General features: G+C 41.3%; 1 protein-coding gene across 1 annotated transcript in view; it reads right to left on the bottom strand.

Moving 5' to 3' along the window:
• Positions 1-511: 511 nt before the first annotated feature.
• The window catches only part of chrfam7a (CHRNA7 (exons 5-10) and FAM7A (exons A-E) fusion), a 61,751-nt gene continuing 42,267 nt past the window's right edge, over positions 512-19,995 (bottom strand). The window contains exons 5-10 of the mRNA XM_062962997.1: positions 11,762-11,841; positions 11,263-11,430; positions 6,448-6,642; positions 6,097-6,183; positions 4,008-4,117; positions 512-1,275 (exon numbers count right to left, since the gene is read on the bottom strand). Of these exons, the coding sequence (XP_062819067.1) occupies positions 757-1,275; positions 4,008-4,117; positions 6,097-6,183; positions 6,448-6,642; positions 11,263-11,430; positions 11,762-11,841 (1,159 nt within the window). The 3' untranslated portion in view covers positions 512-756. The remainder of the gene's footprint in view (positions 1,276-4,007; positions 4,118-6,096; positions 6,184-6,447; positions 6,643-11,262; positions 11,431-11,761; positions 11,842-19,995) is intronic.

Here is a 19,995-nt window from a genome sequence, read left to right as displayed (position 1 = left end):
TCCATTCTACGGAAGCTTAAGAAGGGGATTAATTGATAACTTAATTAATTAATTAATTAATTAGCCTCTGGTGGCCTAGGGGATAAAGGCCTTGTGACTTGAAGGTTGGGTTGCTGACCTGAAGGCTGCCAGGTTCAAATCCCACCCGGGGAGAGTGCGGATGAGCTCCCTCTATCAGCTCCAGCTCCATGACATGAGAGAAACCTCCCACAAGGATGGTAAAAACATCAAAACATCCGGGCAATGTCCCCTGGGCAACGTCCTTGCAGACGGCCAATTCTCTCACTCCAGAAGCAACTCCGGTTGCTTTTGACATGAAAAAAATTATTATTATTATCATTATTATTATTATTATTATTATTATTATTATTATTATTATTATTACAGTAGAGTCTCACTTTTCCAAGACTCACTTATCCAAGGTTCTGGATTATCCTAGGCTCCTGACACGAAAAAAAATTTGATAACTTGGATTCTGGAAGGTGATCAAATAATGCCAAGAAGATGCTGATAGACTTAATTTAAATAATTTATTCCAAACACCAAACGTGGTTATCTCAAGGGCTGGTGATGCCGTATACACATGGCCCAGGACAACTGCCAGGACTATTAATTCTTATAATGTCCTTTTGTAATACTGTGCCCACCCCAACATGGTTTGCATCCCCACATCCTGGATATAAGTGCACCGAACAGGCTATTGCTACGTAACTCTTTTCCCCCCCTTTTAATCTATAACTCGCCGACTTTCCCACGTCAAGCAAAATCCTTCGAAACGGCCTCAACGAAATTGGGCGCCGACATCAGGATGCCGATGGTGCAGATGATGGTGAAAACCGAGAAGGCCATCAAGCAGAGGCGGTCCACGACGGAAGCGGCAAACTTCCACTCGTTGCAAACGGCTTCCGCCTCGTCTTGGTCTCTGAACCGGTTGGCGATGTAGCGGACCTCCTCCAAGATCTTCGCAAGGTCCGGGTCGTTTTCCGAAGGGTGTCCACTGTGGAGGAGGTTGTCGTCGTCCGTCGGGGAACACGTCATCCTTCCGCAAATCACGCCCGAATCGGTGGTCGGAGTACAATGGACCCCTTCCAAGCCTCTGAATCCGATATAGAGCATGTTCCCATTGCTGGATTGTTGCCCGCTGACCGTGTTGATCTCCACGCTGGACATGCTACATCGGCGTTGCTTGTGTTGGCAGGCGGGGCGGACTTTGTCCTCTCCAGGCCGCTTCATCCTCAGGAACCAGGCACACCAGTTGAGAAGGATGATCCTGGTCTGGGGAACATGGGAGAGAACGCATCATTCAGCCGCTAGAATTATCATAGCCAAAAAATGGAGACAAAAAGAAATACCAGACATACGAGGGCTATCCAGAAAGTAGGTTACGTTTTGGATTTTAAAAAGGACAAAGTATAGGATAAATCATTTACCATATGCAGCTGAAAGACACATTCCAAGTCTACAATCTCATTTATTCCCCATTGAAATTTAGGCATGTTTCATATAGATAAATGAGTTTGAAAAGTACTGCCCCAGTAAATTTGCCGCCTCTCTCCTCCATTTCCAACAATGGGGGCATGTCTAGCAGCACAGCATTTTGGCTACGCTGCAGGAAGGGAGAAGGGGGAAGAGCTGAGGACACAAGCGGGGAATTTACTGGAGCAGTACTTTTCAAACTCATTTATCTATATGAAACGTGCCTAAATTTCAATAGGGATTACATGAGATTGTAGTCTTGGAATGTGTCTTTCAGCTGCATATGGTAAATAATTTATCCTATACTTTGTCCTTTTTAAAATCCAAAACGTAACCTACTTTCTGGATAGCCCTCGTACATGAATGGACTACTAAAGTACTTGAGATTATGCAAATGGACATTCTGACAGAAATAATTAAATTGGGACATAAAATAACAGACTGGTCAAGAGTCAAGGACTTCCTAGAGCAGTGATGGCCAACCTATGACACGCGTGTCAGCACTGACACGCCTAGCCATTTTTGCTGACACGCTGCCGCTTGCAGATTGATTGGATGACTATGTCTTTTGTAGCCAAATTGGGTGTGATTTGGTCCAGTGGTTTTGTTGTTTACTCCATGGGAATTATGCACATTACATTATCATTATATCATTCTATTATTATTCTATTATTATTGTAGTATGTTATCATATCATTACTATTACATTATTGTTATATTATTCATTATTCATATTATTATTCATTATATATTATTCATTATTCATGACTACATTGAAACTAGAATAGAGAGAAATCAGCGTGGAAACTGCAAGAGGTACCATAGATTGTTGCACATGGAAATAATGGTAGTAAATAGTTTTTGATTTATTAAATACAGTTATATATTACAATTATACATTTTTGTTATTTAAACTATACATATTGCGAAATTATGGTTTTTTCCTCGAAGTGACACACCACCCAAGTCATGCTAGGTTTTTTTTTTGGTGAATTTTGACACACTAAGCACAAAAGGTTGCCCTGGTGTGTCACTTTGAGAAAAATACCCCATAATTTCGCAATATGTATAGTTTAAATAACAAAAATGTATAATTGTAATATATAACTGTATTTAATAAATCAAAAACTATTTACTACCATTATTTCCATGTACAACAATCTATGGTACCTCTTGCAGTTTCCATGCTGATTTCTCTCTATTCTAGTTTCAATGTAGTCATGAATAATGAATAATAATATAATAATAATATAATAGTAATAATATGATAATATACTACAATAATAATAGAATAATAATAGAATGATATAATGATAATGTAATGTGCATAATTCCCATGGAGTAAACAACAAAACCACTGGACCAAATCACACCGAATTTGGCCACAAAAGATCTAGTCATCCAATCAATCTGCATGCGGCAGCGTGTCGGCAAAAATGGCTAGGCGTGTCAGTGCTGACACGCGTGTCATAGGTTGGCCATCACTTGTCTAGGTCCTTCAGCACAATTCTGTGGTCAACTTTTGGAACAAGTTGATTATAGTGTTGTACTGGATAACCTACAGAGTCCGAGAGAGAAGTATAAATTGAATCCACAAATAATGAATCCAGCTGAAGTCAAACCCATGAATATGGAGGGACATCTGTATCTGAAAGCCGTGATGGTTCGAAACATCTAACTCTCCTTATCCATTGAATTGATGAGAAGGAAGTCAAAGCCCATTTCGTGTGGCTTCCAAACTTAAGATTAAAGTCTTCTTTGATAGAAACTTTAACCCAGTAGGACACAGGTCATTGTCCATCCCTGAAGTATTAACAAGGATAGGAGAAGCTTCCTCCTGAAGTTCCTGCATAATGTTGAGATTGGCCAAGAAAACAGTGTGATCTATCGCCCCAATGGTTTGCAGTTCATCCAATAAGGATGGATGCTCTTCTCCTTTGTACCAGAGAAACTGTGGTTGTGTCATGATCTAGATATTTCTGGATGTTCTTTTCTCTGGTAGACCCATGGATGGTTGGGTCTACCATGGGTAGGACTGGTTCGTGTTCGCCTTCTGCCTTTCCAATGGATATTTCCCAGAATGTTATTCTATGCATTTTGTTTCTGAAGGTACATGGAAAGGCCGCACAGGCATTGAGAACCCTGTAAATCTGTGGTCTGATTCATCTGGGTGGGTTTTAATATTTGTATTTCTAATGGCAGTGTTCATATTTCTAAGCTCTCTTTGGAAAGCAATCCATAATTGATTTGGTAGCTGCCCCGAGGGCCTTTGTGGATGAAGAGGCAGCGTAAAACATTTTAGTAAATAAAATATACATTACCACCGCTGTGTCTGTGTGACAGTGTGTCACATACAGGGCTTACAGTCGGTTAATTTGTACATGGCAGGCTGGTACGTGCATGGAATTGCAATGCCGTTGCCCCAATGCCTTTCTCACTCTGCCTTGCTGAGCTCGGATTTAGGGAGCCTAAAGAATTCGCAAGCTCTGGATGGAGGGAGAAAATAATATAGGCTTCAAATTGGCTCTTACCCATTTGGGCATTTTGCCCCCGTCCGGATCGTGGTGGTGATATTGCAACACAATGACTGTCACAACCACGGAGAGGCCGACGATAATCATCGTGCTGGCGAAATACTGTGCTGCAAAGGGTGACGAAGAAGGACATTAGATTACTCTTTTCAATATAACACTCGACTCAAACAACACTACACATGTATAAATCCCCTACAGAAGTGGTCGGGTGTTTTTGTTTTGTTCTGAGATTCATTTTACGGTTGGAGAATTCGAATTATACATGTAGTGACACCTAACCATTGAATTGAAGCCCATCAGAAATGACTATATTCATGGTTGACCCATCCAGGAAAGGAATACATTCTTTGCTCAGTGCACCAAAAGTAAAAAATACATCAACGTGCCATAAGGGTCTTAAATATGTGTATGATACTAACAGAATTCTAGCCATTGAAATACGTGTTTAAAAGGAATAACCAACACTTAACAAATGGATAAGAACAATAGCCAATATTGTACATTAGCTATTTAGTATAACCCAGATATAAGCCAACCTCATGTGTAAGTCAAGGGCAGGACTGAGGGTCAAAATTACAGTGTTCCCTCACTTATCGCTGGGGTTAGGTTCCAGGACCACACACAATAAGTGAAAATCCGTGAAGTAGGGATAGTATATTTATTTTAATGTTTATACATTATTTTAGTAGTTATACACTATTTTAAGTCTTTATCAACGAATCCTGTGTTGAAAATTGCCTCATTTTCCTCCCATTGCCACTTGGGCTCCTTTTCTCTCCCTTTGGCTTCTCCTTCCTTCCTTCCTTAGGCTGTAAATTACAATTTTTATGATTTATAATAGTCTTTTAGAGTTTATTGAAAAACTGTGATACAGTGAATCCGCAAAAAGTGAACTGCGAAGTAGTAAGGAAACACTGTATAGATATTGATATGATCCATGGATAAGTTGAGGGTCATGCCACAGAGATGGAAAAAACAATGCTGACTTAGGGGATTTGCTTATACATATACCCAGGGGCGGCTCAAGCTATAGGCGAACTACGCAATTGCGGAAGGCACCAAAAATACTCCTTGCTTACACTTGAAAATTACCTAGAGCCGGTCCTGCATATACCGGGAAAGATGCTGCAGAATTAGACATGTGCATTCTTCGGTATAGACTTGCTAGGTTTGTACTTCATGCTTTGATGTTTTGGCTGTCTTCTGAATGAAATCTTGTAATCTTAGCCATTTCTGTGCTTATGGCCTCTGAATCCAAAAAGAGCCTTTGCCTCGGGCAAAACAGACTTCTACTGTGTGTCTGCTGGCTCTTAAGGTGGACCAGAGGGCATTTGCATGGTCTTTATTTATTTTATTTTTATTTGCAGTATTTATATTCCGCCCTTCTCACCCCGAAGGGGACTCAGGGCGGATCACATTACACATATAAGGCAAACATTCAATGCCTTAACATAAAACAAAGACAAGACAAATGCAGGCTCCGAGCTGGCCTCGAACTCATGACCTCTTGGTCAGAGTGATTGGTCTCAGCTGGCTGCTCACCAGCTTGCGCCACAGCCCGGGCTGTCTTCCAACCCAACTACGTAGCCTTACTGAATATGGAGCACTTGCATATCCATAACACTTGCTTACGAATATAATAACTACAGTGCAAGTATGCTAGACATTTTTTTAAAAAAATGAGGGGAATGGCATTTAGCACTTGGAGGACTGAAGTAGAGAGCAATTCTGGAAATAGATCCGCTTCCAAGAAAACAGGGCAGAAGTCAAGCGTTGGCTCTCCAGAAGGAAACTCGAGAGGTGTGGCATCGCAACTGAGAAGCTCTTCTCCTTTGAGCTCCTGAACCTAACCGAGCTCTTCTTTTATTAACCTTTCCGTCATTTTTTTTATAAATGCTTTGACACCCTCCAAAGGAGAAAATAAAAATAGCAGGCATTTCACAAAAACACACATTTTAAAAACAGCCTATAACGGCAATTACGGGAACAGCAGAGAAGTTCACCAGGGCTACCGATCTTGTAAAGATATCATTTCCGCCAACGTTTGAGGTCTTCCCTTCAAAACATGAACCTTGCAAGGACTCACCTATCAATGGCACCGAATCGGATGTGGCTGGCATAATTTCGGCGACCAGGAGCATAAAAACGGTGAGAGACAATAGAACAGTTATCCCTGAAAAACAAATGATAGGTTCTGGTGTCAGGGCTAAAACTTGGAAGAAAAGGAAAGCGCGAAAATAGCAAAGCAATGTGTGCATCGTACTCCAATCCCTTTGCACGCCATAGACTTATCTTCATTCGCCAGCTATCCAAGCATTTTGTGATTTCTCAGGGGGTTCGGTTTGTGCCAATTCTCTGTTGCGCCCATCAAATGCAGTATTAAGGAAGGAAACACACGCCGCGTTATCTTTGCTTGGAAACAAAACCATATGCTTACCGAGTGAGATCTTCTCTCCAGAGTCTGCCGGCAGAAGAAAAACGAGAAGAGCGAGAGCAGAAATGAGAACACACGGGACAAGGAGGTTCAGCCCATAATACAACGTCCTCCGTCGCATCGTCACCGTGAAGGTCACATCTGGATAGGGTTCTTTGCAACAGTCGTAGAAGGTTTCGGTCCTTTTCCCAGGAACGCCTGTTCAGGAAAGACGAATGAAACGTATGTGTGGGATAGGAAGGACCTCAATATCTTATCAATTATTGATCTTAAGCTAAACAGAGTCAATCCTAGCAAATACTTGGAGGCCATCAACGAATACCAGTTCAGAAGAAGGAACGTTCAAAGCCACCTTGCCTAAGAAAACACTAAATTCATGGAATCATCAGATATCCATAGGTTTGATGGGCTTAAAATACCTTAAAGATACCAGATCACATCTGATCTTGAATGGGAGACTACCAATGAATTCCAGATGTGGTGGGCTGTATTTTATAGAAGGAACTGGCAACCCCATTCTGAGTCCTCTTTGCCAAAGGTAGAGTCCATAAAACAATACTAAATATGAGCTTCATGGGGTTACTACAAGTCAACAGACAACGTGAAGAGGTTGAACGTGGTCATCCATACATTGTACCTCAAAGCAGGGTCATTCTGGTTACTACTTGGATGGGAGACTACCAATGACTTCCAGATGTGGTGGGCTGTATTTTGTAGAAGGAACTGGCAACCCCATTCTGGGTCCTCTTTGCCGAAGGTAGAGTCCATAAAACAATACTAAATATGAACTTCATGGGGTTACTACAAGTCAACAGACAACTTGAAGAGATTGAACGTGGTCATCCATACATTGTACCTTATGCCGTCACACCCAGGCACCTTTTAAAGCTTTGAGATGTGCTTCTTCCTTTGCCCAGGTGAACTGCGGGGCCTTACGTAGAAGCTCTGGAAATCCCAGTAACCAAAGGCACTTTGAGTTGAACAATCAAACAAAATTTTATTTTTGCAAAGTCTATGGCAGACTTGGCATACGTAGTTAAGGTTGCAAATATAAACAGTCAACTTATAAAACCTTGCAGATGTTCCTTTCTTGCTTTACCCCTTTAGTTTCTGGTTTAACTTTCTCCAAAGGCGAAGAGATCCTGAGGTCCTCTTTACCCAAGCCCTGAGCTATCAGAAAGAGCAGGTCTATAACTATCTAAGCTCCAAGCTAGTTTTTGAGGCGAAGTAGGCAGAACTTCCTCCAGTGGCAGAGAAATCCTGAGATATTCCCTGCCCCAGTGCTAAGTTACTATTTTTAGAAAGAACAGGTCTTTCCCTATCTATGCTCGGCACTGGTTTTAAAGGCAGGTCAGTACTTACGATGGCTTTGTCAGAGTTGACCAGGCTTGGCCACACAAGCACATCTAAGTTCTTTCTTCTTCAGTCTAGAAGGCAAGAGGCTTCTCAAAATGGAGCCTTCTTTCCCCAGGACAATAAGATACATTTGCAGGCTGCAAGCAGCAAAGCTTTGCTGAGCTGGCTACAAACTCTACTAATAGCTGACTATCAGAGTGCTGCAGAATCTGCAGCAACCCTGGAACAAATGCAAACAGGTGCTATTTCTACAACTATGGGCAGCTTGTAAAATCAAACTCCTGGGAGACGGAACATACCTCAAACCTTTCTGAAGGTCCCAGGGCTGGAGTCTAAAACCTGAGAACAGGTTTTGTACCATTATCTCTTGCTTGCTAGCTGGTGAGCTTCATCAATGAAGTGGACAGAACTTGGGATAGTTACTTTTGTGTTTGTTTGCAACCAGGAGAGTAATCAAAAAGAAACTTTTTGCAAACTTCAGGAAACTAGACACTTTTGATGAAGGATGATGGACTCCACCTTGGTGGAAACGGCACAATATCAATGATGAGGTTGACTTATTGATGTCACTTGGACTGATGTGTGAAAAGGATCTAATGGTCTTAGGTCCCATATAAAATCCAGATTATCTGCTTTGAACTGGATTAATATGGCAGTGTAGACTCATATAATCCAGTTCAAAGCAGATAATGTGGATTATCTGCTTAGATAATCTGGATTTTATGGTAGCCAGTATGAAGTTGAGATGTGTCTTGAATTTGTTGACCACAAAATGGAATTTATACAATATTTGACCAGTTGTCCTGTTCCTTGGGATCCCATTTGTAGCCTTTTAAGCTCTAAGAAAACTCCCCGATCCCCAAGAAGAAGGGATTTACAATGGATCCTGTCCATTTTAGGTAGAAATCTCACCACTTTCACATCTACTCCTGAACTAGAAGTAGATCAGGTGGTTGGGTAAGAAAAAGGAATCCAAGAAGATGGACGGTATAGATCAATGTTGCTAAGCCTTTTCGGAACACTTGTTATAATACCGCAGCTCCGATTCATATTCATGTTTCCGAGAATTAAAAGGTTGATAACGTGAGCAATGTACAAGGGGAAGAAAAGAGAGCATTAGTTGAGATTTGGCTAATCCCTCGGGTGATTTAGAGAAGAAAGGCCCACTCCTACCTCTAAATCCCTGAGATGTTTTTGCAAATCTCATCTCCGAGCCCTTTTAAGGAGTTTTACATATCCTATAGTTTTAAGTCCGCCGGGACTTTCTGAAATAAATGGCATTTCCTTAACACTCGTTCGCTCTCTCTCTCTCGAGGTTGCATCATTTCCATATGAGACTATTCTCGTTGACCAGAGGGAACCGTTTATCCAAAAATAGAAGGCACAAAAGGAAGACTCGAACAGTTTTAAGTGTTATCCTGAAGTCAAGGTTAAAGTTAGGTAAAGGTTTTCCCCTGATATTAAGTCTAGTCGTGTCCAACTCTGGGGGTTGGTGCTCATCTCCATTTCTAAGCTGAAGAGCCGGCATTGTCCCTAGACACCTCCAAGGTCATGTCACCAGCATGACTGCATGGAGCGCCATTACCTTCCCATAGAAGCAGTACCTATTGCTCTACTCACATTAACTGGGGGTCAATTCAGGCAGAGATCCTACATAAATAAACTATAGTTGCCTTCATAACATTGTCTCCAATGTTGAGCATGTACATAGTGGCCACAATTAATGGGCTGTTGTGAGTTTTCTGGACTGTATAGCCATGTTCCAGAAGCATTATCTCCTGACGTTCCGCCCACATCTATGGCAGGCATCCTCAGAGGTTGTGAGGTATATTAGAAACTATATACCTATATAAACTATATAGATGTGGGTGAAACATCAGGAGCAAATGATTCCGTAACATAGCCATACAGCCCGGAAAATTCACAACAACCAAGTGATTCTGGCCATGAATGCTTTCAACAACACATGGAATATCAACAACTTGCACTAGTGGCGCAGGGCCGGGCTGCGGCCTGGCTGTGGCACAGCTGGTTAGTAGCCAGCTCCAATAAATCACTACTAACCGAGAGGTCATGGGTTCGAAGCCAGCCTGGGTCAGATTGAGCACCCAACCATTAAAATAGCCCAGCTCGTTGTTAACCTAAGCAACCTGAAAAATAGTTGCATCTATCAAGTAGGATTTTTTTTTCGTGTCAGGAGCAACCGGAGTTGCTTCTGGAGTGAGAGAATTGGCCGTCTGCAAGGACGTTGCCCAGGGGACACCCGGATGTTTTGATGTTTTACTATCCTTGTGGGATGCTTCTCTTATGTCCCCGCATGGAGCTGGAGCTGATAGAGGGAGCTCATCCGTGCTCTCCCTGGGTGGGATTCGAACCTGGCATCCTTCAGGTCAGCAACCCAACCTTCAAGTCACGAGGCTTTTATCCCCTAGGCCACCGGAGGCTCCTAAGTAGGAAATTTAGGTACCGCTTATGCGGGGAGGCTAATTTTACTAATTTACAACACCATAAAAATCATCCAGCAGCGTTTGGAATGAGGAAGTACTCCATCAAGGATTTGGTGTCACAGTGGATGATGAAGCAGCAGCTCATCCTCATGAAGCCGGAAACTGGAAAATGTTAAATTGCCTCCATGTATCTGTCTCTGTCTGTATGTTGTATGGCATCGAATGTTTGCCATGTCTATGTCCATTGTGATCTGCCCTGAATCCCCTTCGGGGTGAGAAGAAAGGGCGGAATATAAATACTGTAAATAAATAAATCACTATAGAGTTTCACTCCTTGTGAAAATTCTTCAGTAGGATTTTTCTAGTTCCTCCAGTGAGGCTGTATTGTAACTCCTAATGGAAACATACCATACAGTCACCGGGGGACCTAGAACATTTCTTGAGAAGACTTCTTTGAATGTACACCTTATATAAGAATACTAGCTGTGCCCGGCCACGCGTTTCTGTGGCAAAGTGGTGGTGGTATTGGTTAAAAATTGTTGTGTAATTTTTATTTGACGTCATTTGTATTTTTTAATTAATTTTATTGTAAGTTATCTTTTTATTTATTATATTTTATTATTTTCTTGTATTATTTTTAGTTATTTTCTGTTATTATAGTATTTTATTGTATTAATCTTTTAGTGTTTTTAATTATTTTTTTAGTGTTTTTTATTATTTTTTTATTGGGTTGCTAGGAGACCAAGTTGGAGGAGCTTAGCCTTCTAACTGGCAGCAATTGGATAAAAGCAATTATTCCTCTCCCTCTGATTAGGACTTTATTTTTCTTTTCTTTTTGTTGTATCAACCTAGAGGCGTGGATGATGGGTTGTGTTGTCAAATTTCGAGGTTGGGGGGCCTGTAGTTTTGTTGTTTTGTCGGTCGCCGTGATGCCATCACTCTTTTATATATAGAGATAGGTCTCCTCTGCTAAACTGGAGCAACCCAATGTTGGAAGAAGACCCACGGAACTTACCCACCAAATCCCACTCGCCGTTCGAAATGTACCCCGAGATTTCAGCTTCTTGCATTTGCAGATCCAGGGACCATCCGCCGTACGTCCAGGAGCCGAACTTCAGTTTGCACTTCTGGACATCAAAGGGGAACCAACGCACGTCGATGGAGCAAGTGCTCTTGAATATTCCTACGTGGAAGTTCACCAGGAAATACCGGTGAGTAGATGCCGTTTTTGTGCACTCCACTTCGGTGGCTCTTTTTTTAACCAGACACCAAGGTTTACACAGAAGAATTATTTCACATATCCCCAATGCTTATCCAGAGATATCTCCAAAAGCTAAGCCCACCGTGACTCTCTCCGATCCATTGAGACTCAATCCAAAACCTATTTTTTGCAATTGCAACAGCCCCAGTATAACTTCATTGGTGGAGTTTTGTGGCAAAGCTCCATCCCGCTGATTTTCCGCCACAATATCCTGAGAAATGTCATTTCTGTACCGATCCGGACCTATTCTTACCTGGGGGAAGATATTGACAATATCCAGAGGAGTTCACCAAAACGTTGGTATGAAACGTGGCATCGAAACGCTCATCTGCACTGAAACGAGAACAAAGGAAAGGAAAATTATTCCATCAATTGTCAAATTCAGTTTGGTATAATGGAGAAAAGTGTACCAAGATGTGGTTGCCATAGCTGGGCCACCAAAGTCTTATTTATTTCATTTATTTCCAGCATTTATATCCCGGCTTTTTCACCCGAAGGGACTCAGGGCGGCGTACAATAATGGCAACAATTCGATGCCTAAACACAGTTAAAACACACAGTATATAAAACAGCTAAAAATTATAAATACAATATAAAAATATAAAATATAAAAGATCTAAACAAAAGGTTAGATGTCTTGCAACATATGGAGAACCAACTTTGGAATCGGCCAATATCAAATGCATTGGCTGGAATCCCGCTGGTGACATAGAGGGGCATAGAGGTTTGAGCACTGAATTATTATTATTATTATTATTATTATTATTATTATTATTATTATTATTATTTTACATTATTTATATTCCGCTCTTCTCACCCCGAAGGAGACTCAGAGCGGATCACAATGTACATATACATGGCAAAAATTCAATGCCATTAGAGATACAACATATATAGACAGACACAGAGGCAATTTAACATCTTCCAGCTTCAATTCCTGCCACGGGGGAGCTGCCACTTCACCGTCCATTTGTGACACCAAGTCTTTGATGGAGTACTTCCTCATTCCTTTCTGCACACTGCTGGAAGACTTTTTAATGGTGTCGTAAATAAGTTAAATTAGCCTCCCTGCATAAAGCGGTACCTACATTTCCTACTTGACAGATGCAACTGTCTTTCGAGCTGCTTAGGTCAACAACGAGCTAGGCTATTAAAGGTCGGGAGCTCAATCCGACCCGGGCTGGCTTCGAATTCAGTAGTGATTTATTGCAGCTGGCTACTAACCAACTGCACCACAGCCCGGCCCAATTATGATTCTGGAGGACAGGGGTTTGGTCCCCTGTTTAGCTATGGAAACACACTGAGTGGTCTTCTGAGAGTGACCTACTCTCAGCCCTAAAAAGGCACACAAGAAGAATAATGAATTCGTTATTTCCTTGTGCAACATATAATGGATAGTGTGGAAGCCTTGGGAACGTACTTCACCTGATTCAGATTTTCCAGATGGAGCAAAAAAGAAGAATTTGGAGATTTAGGAAAGTGACTTCAGTTCTTAACTAGTGGATTTTCATGATCAAGCAGAGATTGAATCCTTGGTTTATTGGAATCCTAATGCAACACTCAAATCTCCATCCTACGTTGGTGAAAAATGATCCAAAATCAACATGGAGATTTAAAAACATGGGACTCAGGAATGGCATCCAATCCAAGGAAAAACATTGCTGCATTTGCATCACATCCAACAGACATCTGGCTTATATCTATCTATCTATATATATAAAAGAGTGATGGCATCACGGCAGCGGACAAAACAACAAAAGTAAACACCCCACAACCTCGAAAATTGACAGCACAACCCCTCATCCACGCCTCTAGGTTGATACAACAAAAAGAAAAGAAAAATAAAGTCCTAATTAGAGGGAGAGGAATAATTGTTTTTATCCAGTTGCTGCCAGTTAGAAGGCTAAGCTCCGCTCACTTGGTCTCCTAGCAACCCACTCAGCCCAGGGGACCCTTGACCTTAACTACCACCAATTCCTCAATACTTTATTTCCCATACCACCAGACTTCGCCACAGCAACGCGTGGCTGGGCACAGCTAGTATATATATAAAAGAGTGATGGCATCACGGCAGCGGACAAAACAACAAAAGTAAACACCCCACAACCTCGAAAATTGACAGCACAACCCCTCATCCATGCCTCTAGGTTGATACAACAAAAAGAAAAGAAAAATAAAGTCCTACTTAGAGGGAGAGCAATAATTGTTTTTATCCAATTGCTGCCACTTAGAAGGCTAAGCTCCGCCCACTTGGTCTCCTAGCAACCCACTCAGCCCAGTGTTAATAAAAGAATAAAAAATAAAATAAATACAAATAATACAATAAAAATAATTAAAAACACTAAAAAATTAATACAATAAAATACTATAACAAAATAACTAAAAATAATACAACAAAATAATAAAATATAATAAATAAAAAAGATAAGTTACAATAAAATTAATTTAAAAAATACATATAACATCAAATAAAAATTCCACAACAACTTTTAACCAATACCACCACCACTTTGCCACAGCAACGCGTGGCCGGGCACAGCTAGTCAATCTATAAAAGAGGAGACGGGACTAGATTTTCCGTCCGTAGCTTATCTAACCATATAAACGACAGATTTGGAGCAAGGCTTTGTCTGATGGCCTTAGGGCATCCTTCAGCCTGTATCCTTCAGAAGAAGAAAAGCTCTGCATCTTTGTTGATTTCTATTTGAAGGTAATATATATATTTTATTTTGCATTTCTGCTCAAGAGAAGCAGGTCACTTTTAAGGGTTTCCTTTGAGAGCCTCTTGAAAGCCGGATGCATTTCTTCAAGTACTTTTCTTCCCAGAGCAAAATAACAAAACTTTTTTTAAAAAATGTTACAAAAAGGATTAGGTAGGCATACGCCCGGGCAATCCTACAGAACGAAAACCAGGATGGATAGAGGAACGGTTTGCAAACAAAGCTCGGCACCGCACTCCAAAGGAATCAAGTTCCCAGCTGTCGCCTTCCGACTGCTCACGTTGCCAGCAGAAAGCTTCCAACACTGTGTTTAATACATTTGTCAATCTCCCAGCAAGGCGTGTGTTTGGAATCGGCAGCCACGGAGAGCAAAACATCACAGCTGTCAAAAGCTACCGCTAAGCTGGCAACCTTGGGTGGGATGTGGCCACAAAACATGGGAAGCGGGAAACTATTTATCGTCTCCTGTCCCTTTGCTTTCGTTGCATTGTTCTCATCCGTTTTCTGATAATCAGGCAACACATTTTTGGAGTCATTTAAAAAAATATTATCACCTTATCATTTTCTTTTCCCTTCCCTTCTTTTATGTTTGACCCCTTACCCACTATCTAGATCTTTCAAAACTTTAATGTTTCTAAATTTTACTTTCTGTTACTGTTTATTAGATTTCGTTACAGTAGAGTCTCACTTATCCAAGCCTCGCTTATCCAAGCCTCTGGATAATCCAAGCCATTTTTGTAGTCAATGTTTTCAATATATCATGATATTTTGGTGCTAAATTCGTAAATACAGTAATAACAACATAACATTACTGCGTATTGAACTACTTTTTCTGTCAAATTTGTTGTATAACATAAAGTTTTGGTGCTTAATTTGTAAAATCATAACCTAATTTGATGTTTAATAGGCTTTCCCTTAATCCCTCCTTATTATCCAAGATATTCGCTTATCCAAGCTTCTGCCGGCCCGTTTAGCTTGGATAAGTGAGACTCTACTGTACTTAATTTTAATGTACTGTATATACTCGAGTATAAGGCTAGTTTTTCAGCCCTTTTTTAGAGCTGAAAAAGCTCTCCTCGGCTTATACTCGAGTGAAGATCCTGGCTGGCTTATGTTCGGGTCAGCTTATACTCAAGTATATAGGTAATCAGACTTAGACAGTTTTATCTTCTTAAAGTATTATTATTATTATATTATTATTATTATTATTATTATTATAAACTACAATTTTATGTAAACATTCAAAAACATTTAACCTATTGATGCCTCAAAATAATGTAATGTTATTTGTACAGTAGAGTCTCACTTATCCAAGCTAAACGGGCCGGCAGAAGCTTGGATAAGCGAATATGTTGGATAATAAGGAGGGATTAAGGAAAAGCCTATTAAACATCAAATTAGGTTATGATTTTTACAAATTAAGCAACAAAACATCATGTCATACCACAAATTTGACAGAAAAAGTAGTTCAATACGTAGTAATGCTACGTAGTAATTACTGTATTTACGAATTTAGTACCAAAATATCACAATGTATTGAAAATATTGACTACAAAAACATTGACTACTAAAAGGTAGACTGCGTTGGATAATCCAGAACGTTGGCTAAGCGAATGTTGGATAAGTGAGACTCTACTTTATATATATTATTAAACAGCCTTTCCTTTGGGTTGGTGTGAATTTTCCGGGCTGTATGGCCATGTTCCAGAAGCATTATATTCTGACATTTCGCCCACATCTATGGCAGGCATCCTCAGAGGTTGTGAGGTTTGTTGGAAAACTAAGCAAGTGGGGTTCATATATCTGTGGAATGATGTCCAGGGTGAAAGAACTCTTTTCTGCTTGAATGTTGCAACTGGCCACTATGATTAGAATCAAATAGCCTTGGAGCTTTAAAGCCTGGCTGCTTCCTTCCTGGTGGGATCCTTTGTTGGGAGGTGTTAGCTGACCCTGATTGTTTCCTGTCTGAAGAAAGCCTTTCCTTTCTTATTCGGCTGTCTGTTCCATTTCCGTACTAGTGACAGGGTCTTGGTTAACTCGAGTCATCATGGCTTCAGTTAGAACACTTACAGAAGTTGATAAACTGGCAAATGAAAATGTTGGCAAAGACTGAAGAGAAACAAAAGTCTGCCAAGATGTCTTTTTCCGAGCGAAGCATATGCTCAGCTGCAAAACACAACTGTGCTTTCCCAGTCTCTTCCGGAGACTATATTTAGTGCGGCTGAGCCAAGCGTGGATGGATCTCTTTGGCTGCACATTAAACCCCTCACCAGCCAAATTAAAATGAAAATCCTGATGATTTCTGCTCAGGCTTTGCATATAGAAGATCTTCAGAATCTCCAGGTGAGAAGATCCTCCAACGCCGACAAGGACAAATCATTCCTCTCGGTGTAAGCAAAGAAGGTTAACAACAACGATGATATTGTTGATAGTGATGGATGTTATTCTGCCTGGGATTTTCACCTTCGTAAATATCCTTACATATGTACAAAACTGTACTGAGAAGTTTCACAATGTCCACGTTCAGCTAAGGGGTCCATGACATTACGATCTGTGTGTCTCCATTTGATAAAAATTGTACTTTTCGGGACATTTTTAGCTTATGTTAATCTAAGGTGAACATATTACTATTATTTATTATAATTTACAGTATTTATATTCTGTCCTTTCTTCTCAACCTGAAGGGGACTCAGGGCGGATCTCAATGCACATATACATAGCAAACATTCAATGCCATTAGACATGCAACATATATAGACAGACAAAGAGGCAAATTAATGTTCCAATTTCGGGCTTCATGAGGGTCTGCTCGATTGCGGCTACCGCTTCATCATCCACTTGTGACACCGAGTCCTTGATGGAGTACTTCCTCATTCTTTCGCAAGCTGCTGAAAGGTTTTTTTATGATGTTGAAAATTAGTTAAATTAGCCTCCCCTCACAAAGCGGTACCTAAATTTCCTACTCGACAGATGCAACTGTCTTTCGGGCTGCATAGGTCAACAGCAAGCTAGACTATTAATGGTCAAGAGCTCATGGTCAAGAGCTCATTCTGACCCAGGCTGGCTTCGAACTCATGACCTCTGAACAAATCTTCTTGAATAGATTTGTCCAGAAGAGGTTCTCCATGGCCTTCACCTGAGGCTGAGAGAATGTGACTTCCACAATGACATCTAGAAGGTTTCATGGCTTGAGCTGGGATTCAAATCCTGGTCTCCAGAATCATCATTCACACAGAGAAATATGACTCAATCGATAGGCTAGACAATGTGTTGTCGAAGGCTTTCATGGCTGAGATCACAGGGTTGTTGTATATTTTCCGGGCTGTATGGCCATGTTCCAGAAGTATTCTCTCCTGACGTTTCGCCCACATCTATGGCAGGCATCCTCAGAGGTTGTGATAGGCTAGACATGCGCCATTTAGGGCTTTGTATGTCATAAACAACACCGAATCATGCCTTGAAACAAACTAGCTGCCCAAGGCATTGGAATAATATAGTCTTTGTAATCTTTGATAAGATCTTGTTGAACACACCTGTTCTGAGCCCATGCTGACCTTCCTTGAAGCATTTTGGAAGCCCTTCGCTTTCATTTCCCCCTGTTTTGAGATTCATATAGCTACACAGGTCAAGGTTTTAACACGAGTGCGGAAAAACTAAACAAGAACTTGACAACAAGATGCAGCTGGCTCCACAAAGAACTCCGGAGCAAGGTTCATCCCGAACAATTGATTGTGAAACGCAGCATGGGGATAGAGGGAAGCTCTCTCAAAACATGCGCTAAGCCAACTGGATTTGTCAGGTCGGAGAGAAGGAGCGGAAAGGTGATTGTTTGAGAGGAAGGGAAAGTGACAACAGCAGAAAAAACAATATGAGGCATCACCAGCATCTGCAGCATCAAGAGGACCAGCGAGATGAAGGAGAACCATTGGTAACAATGCATACTCCAAGTAGAAACCAAGCTACCTGTCGCACCTCAGGTTAGCTTCACCTTGCTGAACACACCAAGCTGTACACAAGTTGAAGTCTTTTGTAGTTTATTAGGAAATAAATAGTTCTTAAAAAGCAAAAGTAAAGATCCAAAAGACTGTCGCAAAACCAAGGCTATGAAGAATAATCCAAGAAAACATTAGGCATTAGAAAACAAGGATCCATGAATGCATGACAAAGTCCCATGAACTTGAATACACAAAGCTGCAAGATAATCTGAGAAAGCAAGAGCTGCTTCTAAGCTCAAATGAGACGTTGCTTTTGACAAAGGTTTCTCTCTCAGCACACTCTTTAATATTCCCTACACAGCATGAAGGCATTTCTTTGGCCTCTGACCTCTTTCTTGTTTGCTAATCTAACACTCCTGCGAACCCGAAATTCCAAACGGCCAGCTCGATCCAGAGATTCCGTTTCGTCAAGGCCAGCAGCCTCTGTTTGCATGCTATCTAACTGGGAGCTATCCTCCCTTTGCACCTGGCTAGCTTCGGTATCATCTCCCGTATCATCAACACCATTCTCTGCAATGGGAATGCCTCCCTGCTCCTCATCTCTCACAGCAGGGACACTCTGAACCTGAATCCCATAATCCCCATCAGAGTCATCTTGAACCTGAATCCCATCGTCTTGAACATCTGGAACCTGAATCCCACAATCCCCATCAGAGTCACCCTGAGACTCCTGCTGAGTCACAACACTACCATTGTGGTAGTGTTTGAGTAAGGAAATTCCAGGGGATAACAACATAAAAATAAAGGTAGTTAAATATGTGTAACTACAAAACTAAAAGACAGGAAAAATAAAACAAAAGGACCATATCCAGAGCTCTGGAAGTAACAAGGACATTAAAGCAACTGTATACATGTATATCCCAAGCTGTTGTTGTGAGTCTTTTTGTTTTTGTTTTTGTTTTTTGTTTTGTTTTGTTTTTTCTGTTGCTTCAATATTGTCATTCACCTTTTATGTCAATGTATTCCTTTATGTCGAAGTTACCTACCCTTTCTCCCCCCCCAATACCCTGACTTCATGTATGTATTTTATTATATTGAGAAAAAGAGAATTATTATTGTAACAAGAAAGGTGCAAGTTGCTTATAAACTTCATAATAAAAAATATATATACGAAGGCCAGCAGCCTCTGTCTGCATGCTATCTGACTGGGAGCTGTCCTCCCTTTGCACCTGGCTAGCTTCGGTATCATCTCCAGTATCATCAACACCATCTCCTGCCATGGGAATGCCTCCCTGCTCCTCATCTCTCACAGCAGGGACACTCTGAACCTGAATCCCATAATCCCCATCAGAGGCATCTTGAACCTGAATCCCATCATCTTGAACATCTGGAACCTGAATCCCACAATCCCCATCAAAGTCACTCTGAGACTCCAGCTGAGTCACAACACTACCATTGTCGGAAACACATCTCTTTGAGACAAAGGCAGACAATGTGGTTCCTTTTCTCCCGAGCAAGGATGTGTTGAATCAAAGGACATATGGCAAAGAAGACTGGAGCCTCTCGCAGGCACCAAGGAAACCAGAATGCGGCGTTGCTTCCACGGCAGAAGAAAGCAAGCGGCCTATTCCAGGAGAGGAAGTGGAGAAGACAGATGCCATGTTTGTTTATCCTTCCAGCCTGGGAGAGACATGTCGAGAAGGGCAGGAGCCACAGGAGGTTGGAGGAATATGGTTCTTGCTCCGGGGCTGGCACGGTTCCTCCGACGGAGCAGCCAACTGACTGTGCCTCCGGTCTTGGAAACACATGGCGCGGAAGATGTGCAGCATCTG

The sequence above is a fragment of the Anolis carolinensis genome, unplaced genomic scaffold (genome assembly GCF_035594765.1).
Source record: "Anolis carolinensis isolate JA03-04 unplaced genomic scaffold, rAnoCar3.1.pri scaffold_11, whole genome shotgun sequence".
Lineage (NCBI taxonomy): Eukaryota > Metazoa > Chordata > Lepidosauria > Squamata > Dactyloidae > Anolis > Anolis carolinensis.
This window is presented reverse-complemented; position numbering and strand designations above follow the sequence as displayed.